A 12,050-nucleotide genomic window follows, 5' to 3' on the forward strand; every position below is an offset into this window, starting at 1 on the left:
CAACAGAGAAGGCTCTCCCCCGGGGAGTCGCCAGCCGACATTGGCTGGCAGATGGAATCCGGAGGAGACCTAACCTGTGCGATCTAATTGGTCTGAGAGAGGTAATCGGCAGGAGGCGGTCTCTCAGGTACCCAGGTCCGATAAAAAATTATGTGACGGTCAGAGCACCATGGACAAAAATCTGTCTAGGTGGTCCCTAAGAGGCAAAAACCTGATGATACAAAATCAATCAATCATTCATTCATTGGGTCAGGTAGCCCTCCCATTTCTGCCCTTCTTCTAACCTAATGTTGCTTCCTAGGCTACATACAGTCTTCTATAGGTTGGCAGCCATCAACTATAAAGATTAAAGGATGATTCAGTCCCATGATGGTGAACCTATGCTATGCGGAACCATTTCTTAGATAATCCTGCCGATTACCTCCCATAGACCGATCAGATCTCATAGGTTAGGTCTCCTCCGGATTCCATCTGCCAGCCAATGTCGGCTGGCGACCCCCCTGGGGAGAGCCTTCTCTGTTGCAGCTCCAGCCCTCTGGAATGATCTCCCTGTCGAGATCCGGACCCTTACGACCCTCCCGGCTTTCCGCAAAGCCACCAAGTCCTGGCTGCTCCAGCAGGCCCGGGGGGGGGGGCTGTGAAACATCCAGCCCCGTGGAAATTGTGAATGTTGCGGTTTTGTTTTTAAAGTGTTGTCTTTGTCTAGTCTTCCCCCTTCCCTTGTCTATTGTGAGCTGCCCGGAGTCCTTCGGGAGTGGGCGGCATACAAGACAAATACATACAAATGCAATACAAATACGCAAGGGATTGCCCTGTCAGCTCCAGTGAGCATGTGCGCGCTGGACAGCTGATTTTGGCCTTTATTTTTGGCCATTTTTTGCCATCCGGAGGCTTTCCTGTTTGCACATTGGGCCGTTTTTCTCCCTCTGAAGCAGTATTTCTCAACTTGGGTGATTTTCAGACATGTGGACTTCAATTCCCAGAATTCCCCAGCCAGTATGGCTGGCTAGGGATGTCTGGGAGTTGAAGTCTACCCGCCTCAAAGTAACCAAGGTTGAGAAACACTGCTCTGGAGGCTTCAGGAGGCTTTCCTGAAGCCTCCAGAGGGCGAAAAAAAGCCCAATACAAAAACTGGAAGTTGGGAAATGGGCCATTTCCGGTCTCCGGAGAGCCTGCAGGGTGGGGGGTGGAGGAGGCCGTTTTCACTCTCCCCAGGCTCCTAGAAAGCCTCTGGAGCCTGGGGAGGGTGAAAAACGGGTACACTGTGCCATCACGCACCAAAACCGAGGGGGGGAAAGACACATAGAATTATGGGTGTGGGTACGTGCATGCACAACCTCCCCTCCACTTCTCCCGCTTTTGGCACGCGACGGCAAAAAGGTTAGCCCTGACTATGGTCTTCTCCCATTCAGGCAGGGGTTGCCTAGTGCTCAAATGTTTATTGCATGTAGAACATTCCTGATTCAAATCCCAGGCATCAATTTCTCTCTCAAATCTTGCCCTTTTTTGAATGTTATAGTCGGGCAGGGGGTGGGAGTTGGGGACGAACAGTTCAGGGCTGGCAGGCAAAATCAAGGAAGATCTGAGGAGGTAGGTGCAAAGAAATGCCAGTGATACTGAGGAGGAGAGAATTGTATGCATCATATTCCTTGCCCATCCACGGATGGCACATCCTTTGACTGGGCTAAATTGAAATCCAGCTAGCAATCTGGTTGCTTGTGCTCAGGAAACTGATCAAATTTTGAAGCCAAATATTGTGGGCCAACTCTGGCATCAGATTGTCATGGACAAAAATCTATGTACGACTAGTCCTCAATTTACGAGGACAACTGAGCCTCAAAATATTGTTGCTAGGTGAGACAGGCTGTTAAGTGAATGTTGCCCCATGTTATGACTTTTCTTGCCAGAGTCATTAAGAGAGTTACTACAGTTGTCAAGCTAATAACATGGTTGTTAAGTGAATCTGCCTTCCCCAGGGATTTTGCTTGTCAAAAGGTCACAAAAGGTGATTACGTGACCCTGGGACACTGCAACCATCATAAATATGAGTCAGTTGCCAGGCATCTGAATTTTGATGACGTGACTATAGGGTTGCTTTAACGGTTGTAAGTATGAAAAACGGTCATAAATCACTTTTGTTGTGTAACTTTGAACGGTCACTAAATGAACTGTTGTAAGTTGGGGACAAGCTGTAGTGGGAGTAAAAAAAAATAACTTGATCGCACATAATCAGTACATCTTTCACAGCCTAATTCTTTCTATAAATCTATTACTCTTTGATAGAGTGGTTTTCCCCCTTCCTCTTCTTTTCTCGGTAAAATGAGAATTAAGTACTTGTGGCTGCTTGCTGGTGAAGGCTAATGCTGTCTCTGGACAGGGAAGAATTTCCAGCTGTGCTGAAGATGGTGAAGGTGTAATTGGTGCTGGGAGTGAGACCGTACAGCACAGCGTGGCCCAAAGACTTGGGGAATGTTTCATTTCCTCTGGCTTCTGAAGTGTTCCACTGGAGTCGGATGGCACTGAATGGAGAGTTCGGGTTCACCCAGGCAAACTGAGCCATGGTTTGATTGATCATCTGGATGCGGAAATTGGTTGGTGGCAGTGGGGCTGAAAGAGAGAGGTAGAGTATTAGACAGCAACCCCAGAAAGCAACCAGCCTGGTTGTGTTTGAAAAGCAGTTTTGCCTAGTGGTTAAAGCACCAGGCTAAAAACCAAGAGAATGTGAGTTCTAGTCCTGTCTTAGTCATCAAGGTTAGCTCAGTGATTTTGGGCCAATCACCAGGACACAGTGAGTTCCAGTCCCACTTTAGGCATGAAAGCTGAGTGGGTGACTTTGGACCAATCACCAGGAGACTGTGAGTTCTAGTCCCGCCTTAGGCATGAAATCTGAGTGGGTGACTTTGGGCCAATCACCAGGAGACTGTGAGTTCTAGTCCCGCTTTAGATATGAAAGCTATGTGTGCGACTTTGGGCCAATCACCAAAAGACTGAATTCTAATCCCACTTTAGGCATGAAAGCCGTGTGTGTGACTTTGGGCCAATCACCAAAAGACTGTGAATTCTAATCCCTCCTTAGGCATGAAAGCTATGTGTGTGACTTTGGGCCAATCACCAGGAGACTGTGAGTTCTAGTCCCGCTTTAGATATGAAAGCTGAGTGGGCGACTTGGGCCAATCACCAAAAGACTGTGAATTCTAATCCCGCCTTAGGCATGAAAGCCGTCTGGGTGACTTTGGGCTAGTCACTTTCTCTCAGCCCAGTGCAGCTGACAGGGTTGTTGTGGGGAAAAAGGAGGAGTATAAGTTACGTCCGCCATTTTGAGTTATTTATAATAATAATAAAGGCGGGATTTAAGACATTCCAAAAATGAAAGAATAAAATAGAATAGAAAAATAAAGAGGGAGAGCTCTCTTTTTAAAGGCGTCTTTGGTTTCCTGCATTCTTTAAGCATGAGAAGACATCATTCCCAACTCCTGGTTCCACGGACAAAGGGTGATGGCAGTTGTACCTGATACAACTGGTAGCTACTCGGTAGGAGAAGGCCTGTTGATAGGAAGCTCTTGGAAATCAGAAGCCAAATCAGCATTGAAGGATGGGAAGCCTCCAGGATTCCTTCATTTACTGCACCGACACCTTGCCCGTTTTGTGTAGCGCTTGAGCATCGCAACAACCTTGGGGGCGGAGGGAGGGGGGCAGATAGAGTGAAGGAAAGTATCCAAGATCTCTCAGAAGGATTCACAGCCAAGCAACGATTGAAAATCTAGCTCCCTTCAGGACTGGGATGTCAATCAAAAAAAGGTCCCTGAACCCCTTTACAAAATCGCACTCACGCGTTAGAGTCCACTGCTCTGCGGCTGTGCTCAAAATCCCATTGAAATCTGAGATCACCTTCACCAAGTACAGAACTCCTGGCTTCAAACTGCGAAGAGTGTAATTGGAATCCGGAATGGAGCAGTTGCCCACTTGTGTCCTGTCTTCCCTCCACCAGCTGATTCTGTATAAATAGTCCGTTGCATTCGGGTCTTTGGGTGGCTTCCAGGCCATGGAAAGTTGATGAGGGCTGTAACATTTCACAGTGATATTCTTAGGGCTGTTGGGAGCTGAGAGAAGAACAGTTTTAGTTGGCCTGGTATCCCAACACCAGGAAGCCAAATACCTTCACAACAACCCATAAAAGATTCCGGCTTATCTGAGTCCCTGTTTGAGTTGGCCAAAAGGATTCTGGGAGTTGGAGTCCACACATCTTATAGTTACCACGGTTGAGAAACTCTGCTCTGGCATGTTCTTTGAACACAGGCAGAAAAAAGTTACGGCAATGAACAGGGTTGCTACCGATATCTCTCATGCTATGCCAGGGGTCCCCAACCCCCATTCCGTGGACTGGCACTGCCAGAAACCAGGCCACATAAACAGGGGACGCCCCATACATGGGATGCAGGCAGCATGTGACCAGGGCTCCATTGATCTGCGGAAAAAGCTCTCTCCACAGAACAGGTCCCTGGTGCCCAGAAGGTTGCAGGGAGGGTTGTTGTTGTTGTTGTTTTTTGCTGTGCTACAGCAATGACCAGGGCCTCAACATCTGGGTAGGACTCAGCAAACCCTCCTCTAATATTTTGTTTCTGGCCTAGGGCTTTGAGCATCAATTCAGCAGCCATTTTTAAATCCTCCTGTGTTGTTACATAAAGCACCATTGAGAACTTAATTTGGTAGCCAAATCAACTACAGGAGATCCTTGTTTACACAAACACAAATGGGACTGGCTACTCCATCTTTAAGCAAAGCAGTCACTAAGAGGGAAATAATGTGATTGTAATGAGCTCACTTTGTTCATGGCTGTTAAGCAAATCACTTGTGGTCGTTAAGCCAAAGATCACCTGACTGCGATGGACTTATGATCTCACTTCTGCTGTCATGTGACCATGACTTGTAAGTTTACCACCTGCATCTCACTCACTCTACTTGTTGGAAGTGTGCAAATGGCAACCACAGGATGCTGCGACTGTCATTAAGTTGGAGAACTGGTCATCAAATAACTTTTCCACTGCTGTCACAACTTCAAATGGTCACTAAGCAGGGCAGTCATTAAAAAAAGGACTGCCTCTGATGGCCCACAAAGCACTTTGACTTATTTTATGGATCCTAAGCCATCATTTTCTCCACTTTCCCCCTTCCCCACCCGGCACTAAATCCATTCTACCTGTGATGACATTCATGGTCTTCGCGTTGCCATAAACGTTGCTCTTGATAATGGCCCTGACTTCAATTGTGTACATCGTCCCTCCTTTCAACCCTTCCTTAAGAAACAGGCTTTCATTGATAATGGCACACTCGATCAAGCAGACACAATAAGTGTAGGTGTGGTTTTGAGGGTCTCTGGGTGGCTTCCATCCAATCAGCAGGGAATCCACTGTGCGGTTTTCTATTGTGAGGTTCTGGACTAACGAAGGCCCTGCGATAAACAGAAAACATTTTTCACAGCTTTCTATATTGAGCAGCTTAGCCAACACTTGTTGATTCAGCATCATTGCTGAGAACTGCAACAAAATGGTACAAACATGGAATGTCCTGATGTCCAGGATGTAGAAATTGAAATAGTAAATAAAGAAGCAAAGCAAGCTGTTCTATTTCCCTCTACTCTCGTTTGTTCCACTTTTATCTTTTCCCAGAATAATTAGCTAAGCATTCCTTGGTACAAAGCTTAAGATTTATTAGGTTATTGGCTACTCCTAATTATGTTTGTTGTTTAAAAAACATTTTGAATTGTTTGAATTGGGTTTCTTTAAAACTTCGGGTTTCCCGTAAAACATCCTCTTCATTGCTCTTGAGGATGATGGTGTCATTTTGCCAACTTAAAGATGAACATTCAGAAAACCAAACTGGGTACTTTGTTAGAAAACAGTATTGGTTCTCAGTTTGGAACTTTAATCAGAAATTTAATAGGCTTCATTATGCGAATTATTGCGAATTATTGATTCATCAGTGTGTAGGTACTTGCACACAACTTTGCAAATCACTTGTCCTTATCCTTTCAGCATGTTTGCACGGCTATGTCATTATCCTCACTGATGCTTCTTAAGATGCTTCTATTGGCCAATGGGGAGATGTCAAAAATGGCAATCAACTAACCAACCCAACTTTCCCTGTCTTCATTCTCAGCTCTTTGCTGCTGGCTTTTAAAACAAAGCATAATTGTGGCCATTGCAAGGGGAAAGTAGCAAAAGTGATTGACAGATAAATGGACTTGGCTAATGTCAAGATGTCATGACATACCACGGATAGAGGGAGGAAAGGAAATCCCAAATGCTGAGGTGAGACTAGCAGGGAATTCCTGCCACTGACAAACCATCCACTGCACAACTCCAGGTGTTTCCTCTAGAGCGGGGGTCCGCAACCACTGGGCTACAGTCCATTACTGGACCATACCCTATTTGGAACTGGTCTGCACAAGAGATGGGCCAGTATGTGTGCGCAACTCCACTTGCGCAAATAGAACCCCAAAAGCTTATCTTCTCTCTTGCATGAATGGAGTTGTGTGCACTTGTGTGCTGGTCCACCACTCTCATGGCCAGGTTCACCTCTCACTCTGACCCCAGCCAGGCTGCCAAGCTGATGCTTCAGATGCTCCAAAAGTAGAGTGGTGAGAGCAGAGGCTGAGTGGGACAAGTGTGTCTTGCTGACCTTTGCTGACTGACCAAGGCTGCCTGCACAGGACACTCAGGCAGCCTTGGTGAGTCTGAGGAGCACCACACCCTGCCCCCAAAAGCTTATCTTCTCCGCATCAAAATCTTTTGCAAACAGATGAAAGGCTTTGAGGGAGTGATCTCGCACTGTTTCAAGCCTTCCGTCCCTCCACAAAAGCTTTTGGTGTGGAGAAGCTTGAAGGAGTGTGAAACTGCATCCCAAAGGCTTCTCTTCTCTCTTATGTGAGTGAAAACGCATGTGCCAACCCACTGTTCATGTCAGGCCCAGTTCCCCTCTCCCCCGCCAACTGGGCCACCCAGGTGCAAAGTTTGGGGACCACTACTCTAGAGCATGTAGGACCGTGATGGCAAACCTATGGCATGGGTGCCGCACATGGCATGTGGATTCTTCTCTGTGGGCACATGAGGCATTGCCCCATCTCACCACGCATGCACATGTGCCTCCTGCCAGCCAGATGATGTTTGGGTCTCTGCTGTGCATAAGCAGGGGGTGGATGCATGCGGGAGATGCGGTGCGTCCCCACTCCCTATTTTTGGTCTCAGGAGGCTGCAGGGAGATCTGCTAGGCCCAAAATGGAGCATGGGGGGTTGCATGTGTATGGACGGGGGGGATGAGGGGGAGCACAGGGGAGTTGCGCGAGTATGTGCAAGGAGCAGGGCATGCAGGGGCTGTTGTGTGCGCATTGCATTATGGGTGTTGGCATGCAACAACAAAAAGGTTAGCCGTCACTGATGTAGGAGAAGGACTGGGAGAACCTGAGGGCAGAGTTAAAAGAGAGATCAGCTTAGAATCCCTATGTGGCCACAAGCGAACTTGGTCCAATCTCTCTTGAGTTCAGTTGATTCTTATCTAACTTTAATTAGATATTAATATTAGTTGAGAATATTCCTGTGCAATAGACATAGGTAGCAATAAATCAATTTAATTGGACCTTCATGTCTGATCTTTTGTGCCTGACAGAGGAGGAGCTGAGACTCAGCTTCCCAAGATTCATGCAAGTTCTTCATCAATACAGATAAGCTCAAATCTCAGACTGACCCAGCACTTGAGAATGGAAAGAACCTTAGTTCTACTGTATCAGAAAATAGACATCACCAGGAGCCCTGGTGGAGCAGGTTTAGAATGCAGTATTGCAGGCAAACTCTGCCCACAGCTGGAGTTCGATCCTGACTTTTTTTAATACGTACATTGAAGATGGCATTTAATTTTGTTGTACAAGGTGCAATGACAATAAAGTAAACCAAAGTAAACTGATGGGGCTCAAGGTTGACTTAGTCTTCCATCCTTCTGAGGTTGATAAAAGCCAGAATCAAGATTGTTGGTGGCAATATGCTGACGCTGTAATTCTACCCAGAGTGTGTTGTAAAGCACTATGGGGTGATACATAAGTCTAAGTGCTAAATGCTATCTTGTTGTTTCTACTGCTGCGAGCAAATCATGATTGTGAGACTTACTAGTAGTTACGTTGATGGATGCTTCTTGACTACAACTTCCATTCAGGACTCTATACACTGTCATGTTATATTCCTGCCCAGGGGAGAGCTTTGTCATGACAAGGCATGCATTTGTCCAGCTGCTTTTAGAGGTCGTTGTAGAGTGATCTCTGGAGGTTTCATGACAGCAGTTGATTACATACTGCCAGTTAAGAGTTACAGAACAGTTGAGTTCCTCCGGTGAAATCAGACCCTTCGCAGGATTCAGCTCTGTGCAAAAAGGGAAACAAATGAATCAGAAATAAAGAGATGATGTCTTTCTCGTTCCCTAGGTAAACATCTTCAAATTGACCAGCTCTTCCCTCCTGAGTTGGAGCTCTGGGCTCTTCAAGCTGGTGCTCCAGGGAATCAGTGTTTTTGACATGTTCCTTTGCCCCACTTGACTTCCTAAATTTAAAATAGTCATAATAATACAAGAAAATCCCACAGACTGATCACAACAATATGGCAAAGTAGTAATACTGGTGCATTGGAATATCAGCAAGAAGTACCACTTGCCTGCCAGCAAGAAATGGTGGGACAACAAAATAAACAAAGAGGAAATGAAGGAACTTAAGTGCTCTGGGACTTTAGAATTCAAACAGACAACCATCTGCCACACAACACTCCAGACTTAACAATTGCTGAGAAGAAAGGCAAAACAATCTGGGTAGTGCAATACCTGCAGACAGCAGAATACGAGAGAAAGAACTCAAGAAAATAACAAAATATCAAGATCCACAAATAGACTGATTGTAACAAAAGAACACAAAGTACCTATGGCATGGGTGTCAAACTCAAGGCCCGGGGGCCAGATCTGGCCCACAGGGTGCTTAGATCTGGCCCGCCAGGCCGCTCTGGAAACAGGAAAGGACTGGCCCGTGATGCCTCTGCCAGTAAAAAGGGGAGCTCACAAGGGCCGCCTTTTGGAGCTCCAAGGTTGCAGGATGCCATCATAGCTGAAAACTCTGCCAGCAAAAATAGGCAGAGTGCTCGGGCTACCACAGGCACCCTCAACATGAGTGATGTTGAGCTGGCCATGCCCCCCCCCCGAGGTCAATTACTACCCTGATGCAGCCCTCAATGAAATCGAGTTTGACATCCCTGATCTATAGTAATAAGCACCTTGGGGCCAAGCCCCAAACATCTGGAGCATGGCTTGGATACCACTGGCATTGACGAAATCACCACTAGTCAATTGCAAGAGGCAGCTTTACTTGGAACAGCTTCCATTTTGTGGTGATACCTTTAATATATCAAACCCCAACGTCTGCCTATTTCAGGTCCTTAGGAAGGGCTCGATAGCTGTACAAAATACCAAATCTAGGCTAAACATCTGGCTGATGGTGCAGCCAACCACAATAATAGATTTTCAACACTGCCTTTGTTTTCATTAATTTATCAGGATTGTCCCTGTCCAGGAAAAGATGGGAAGTTGCTTTGCTTGGAAATGTGTCCACCTTACCAACCACAAACACTGTTTTATTGTTATGTTCGTAATGGCAGCATTCATGGCACAAACAATAAATCCCCTGGGGCCTTTGAGTGTCTATGATAGGTTCTCAAGAACCAAAAATTGGTCCCTTTGAACTGGTACACGTCAGTCTGACGCAGTACAGTATAGGTAGTCCTTGACTTACAACAGTGACTGTTTGAAGTTACAATGGCACTGAAAAATGTGATGTATGACCATTTTTCACACTTCCAACCGTTGCACTATTCCCGTGGTCAGATGATCAAAATTGAGACCCTCGACAACTGACTTGTTGCAGTGTCCTGGGATCAAGTGATCAACTTTTGCGACCTTCTGACAAGCAAAGTCAATGGGGAAGCCAGATCCACTTAACAACTGTTACTAACGTAGCAACTGCAGTGATTCACTTAACAACTGTGGCAAGAAAGGTCGTAAAATGGGAGGATACTCACTTAACAAATGTCTCACCTAGCAACCTAAATTTTGGACTCAATTGTGGTCATATGTTGAGGATTACCTGTAGTTGACCAAACAGAGAAAGCTAGGGAGGGGGGAAATGGAGTGTCAAGAGGACCAGGAAGAAAAGCTTTGCCAGGTGGCTAGTGATGCTGACCTCTGACCCAAGACTCGACTTTGCTACTAATCAGACGTATGTTGACCTGGGGATTTGAGGAAACTCTTAAGAAAGGGCTTCTCTCTCTCTCATTTGCGATCCTATCTACTTCCATACCAAATTGTCCAAAATGTTAACTCCCAACATTGTCATAGTAACAGAACTGGGGTGGGGGGGGGAGTGAATTCCATGCCTACTGTCAGGTGAAGTCAGATCTCAGATTACTGCAGCCAGTTTGGGAGGGGTGCACCTCATTGGGGAATGTGATTTATGACACAGACTGAGGGGAGGGAAGGAACGGGGTAAAGTTCAGCTATAAATCAAACAAAGCTTAGACTTGAGTGCGAAAAGATCTTGCCTATAATGCTCCAAATAAATCACTAGTTTTGTACTGAAACTTGACTCGATACTCAAGAATCAATTAGGGCATCTTTAGGAAACCTTACACAAAGCTTATTCTCAGAAGCCGACATAGTATTGCAGGTCCTTGTATCTTGGAAATAGAGGAACATGTTCAAGATGGGCTCCATTGCTTATGTAGCACGTAGTTCTCTACGTGTGGCAGCCAGATTTTCTCTGGCAGAGAACACAGATAGGAGGGTATGGATTTTTAACCTTACTTGCGCTTGTAGAGGTGGAGCAGTTAGGCAGGAAACCACAAACGTTCGCCTCGAACTCATCCCTTTGACATCCCGAAGGTAGATTTGTAGCATTGAGACAATCTGCATCCCATTCTCTCATCTCCAATCCTCCCTGAATTAACGGGCAGTAGAGGACCACAAATCTGCTTTCAACCTGACCAGGATCTTCGCAGCAATCTATGAGAGCAGAAATGAAAGAGTTAGTCTCACTTAGCTGTAAAAGAAGGAGGCCAAACCATCTTTCTCGTTCATGCTGAAAACAGCCCAGCAATCAAATTTTTGGTCTAACTTCATATAGGACAAGACCAAACAGTCTTTGGCCATTGCTCTGAGTACTGTGGCAATCAAGGTAAAATGAATATAGATAGTCTTTGACTTACAACCATTTGCTTAATGATCATTTAAAGTTACAATGCCACTGAAAAAAGTGACTTATGACCTTATGAGCAGTATCCTCTTAGCCACATAATCAAAATTCGGGTGCTTGGTAACTGGCATGTATTTATACAATGGTTACAATATCCTGAGGTCACATTTATGATGTTCCCTGCCTGCTTCCAACCAGTGAAGTCAAGGGGAAGTGGGGGAGAGAACTGGATTCACTTAATAACCCATCATGCCATTTACTTAACAACCATGCCCAAAAGGCCATTAATTTAGGCATGATTCACAACAACTGCCTTGTTTAGAAGTGGAAATTTTCATCCCAGTTGGGGTTATGAGTTGAGGGCTACCTGTAGATACAAGAAAATGTCCTCATGGATCAATTGGAGGTCTATGATACAGTCCAGAGACAAAATAATAGATCAGGGACTAGATTAGGCAGACAACAAGCGGATCTGTGTTTGACTGTTCTGGCAAATTGTTAGGCTAAAGTCACAACTTGAATACCAAATAAATGATACTATCTAAGCCTGTGTTGATTCCTCCAATGCATTGTTGCAGTTAGATTTGAAAAATTATAGTGCCTTCTTTGTTTATCCTGTTGGATAGACCCATCTTAAGTTTTAAGTGTCTTCCAGGAATTGCTGGAAAAGTCCAGATCGATTAGTTGTGATTTTCTTGCATGTTATTCTTTGCCTTCTCTGTAATAATGGAGAACATATGATCTTGTGGGTGCTACTGAACTGCAGTTCCCAGCAAATCTA

The 12,050-nt window shown here is 45.5% G+C and overlaps 1 protein-coding gene across 1 annotated transcript in view; it reads right to left on the reverse strand.

Annotated features, from left to right (window-relative positions):
- PTPRH (protein tyrosine phosphatase receptor type H) overlaps positions 1-12,050 on the reverse strand; it is a 56,028-nt gene that overhangs the window by 26,236 nt on the left and 17,742 nt on the right. The window contains exons 4-8 of the mRNA XM_087713856.1: positions 10,882-11,079; positions 8,157-8,405; positions 5,198-5,449; positions 3,831-4,100; positions 2,335-2,607 (exon numbers count right to left, since the gene is read on the reverse strand). Coding sequence (XP_087569982.1) covers positions 2,335-2,607; positions 3,831-4,100; positions 5,198-5,449; positions 8,157-8,405; positions 10,882-11,079 — 1,242 coding nt within the window. The remainder of the gene's footprint in view (positions 1-2,334; positions 2,608-3,830; positions 4,101-5,197; positions 5,450-8,156; positions 8,406-10,881; positions 11,080-12,050) is intronic.

Source organism: Thamnophis sirtalis, unplaced genomic scaffold (assembly GCF_051295495.1).
Source record: "Thamnophis sirtalis isolate CommonGarterSnake01/CBP01778 unplaced genomic scaffold, rThaSir2_p1.2 scaffold_4, whole genome shotgun sequence".
NCBI classification, from domain to species: Eukaryota; Metazoa; Chordata; class Lepidosauria; order Squamata; family Natricidae; genus Thamnophis; species Thamnophis sirtalis.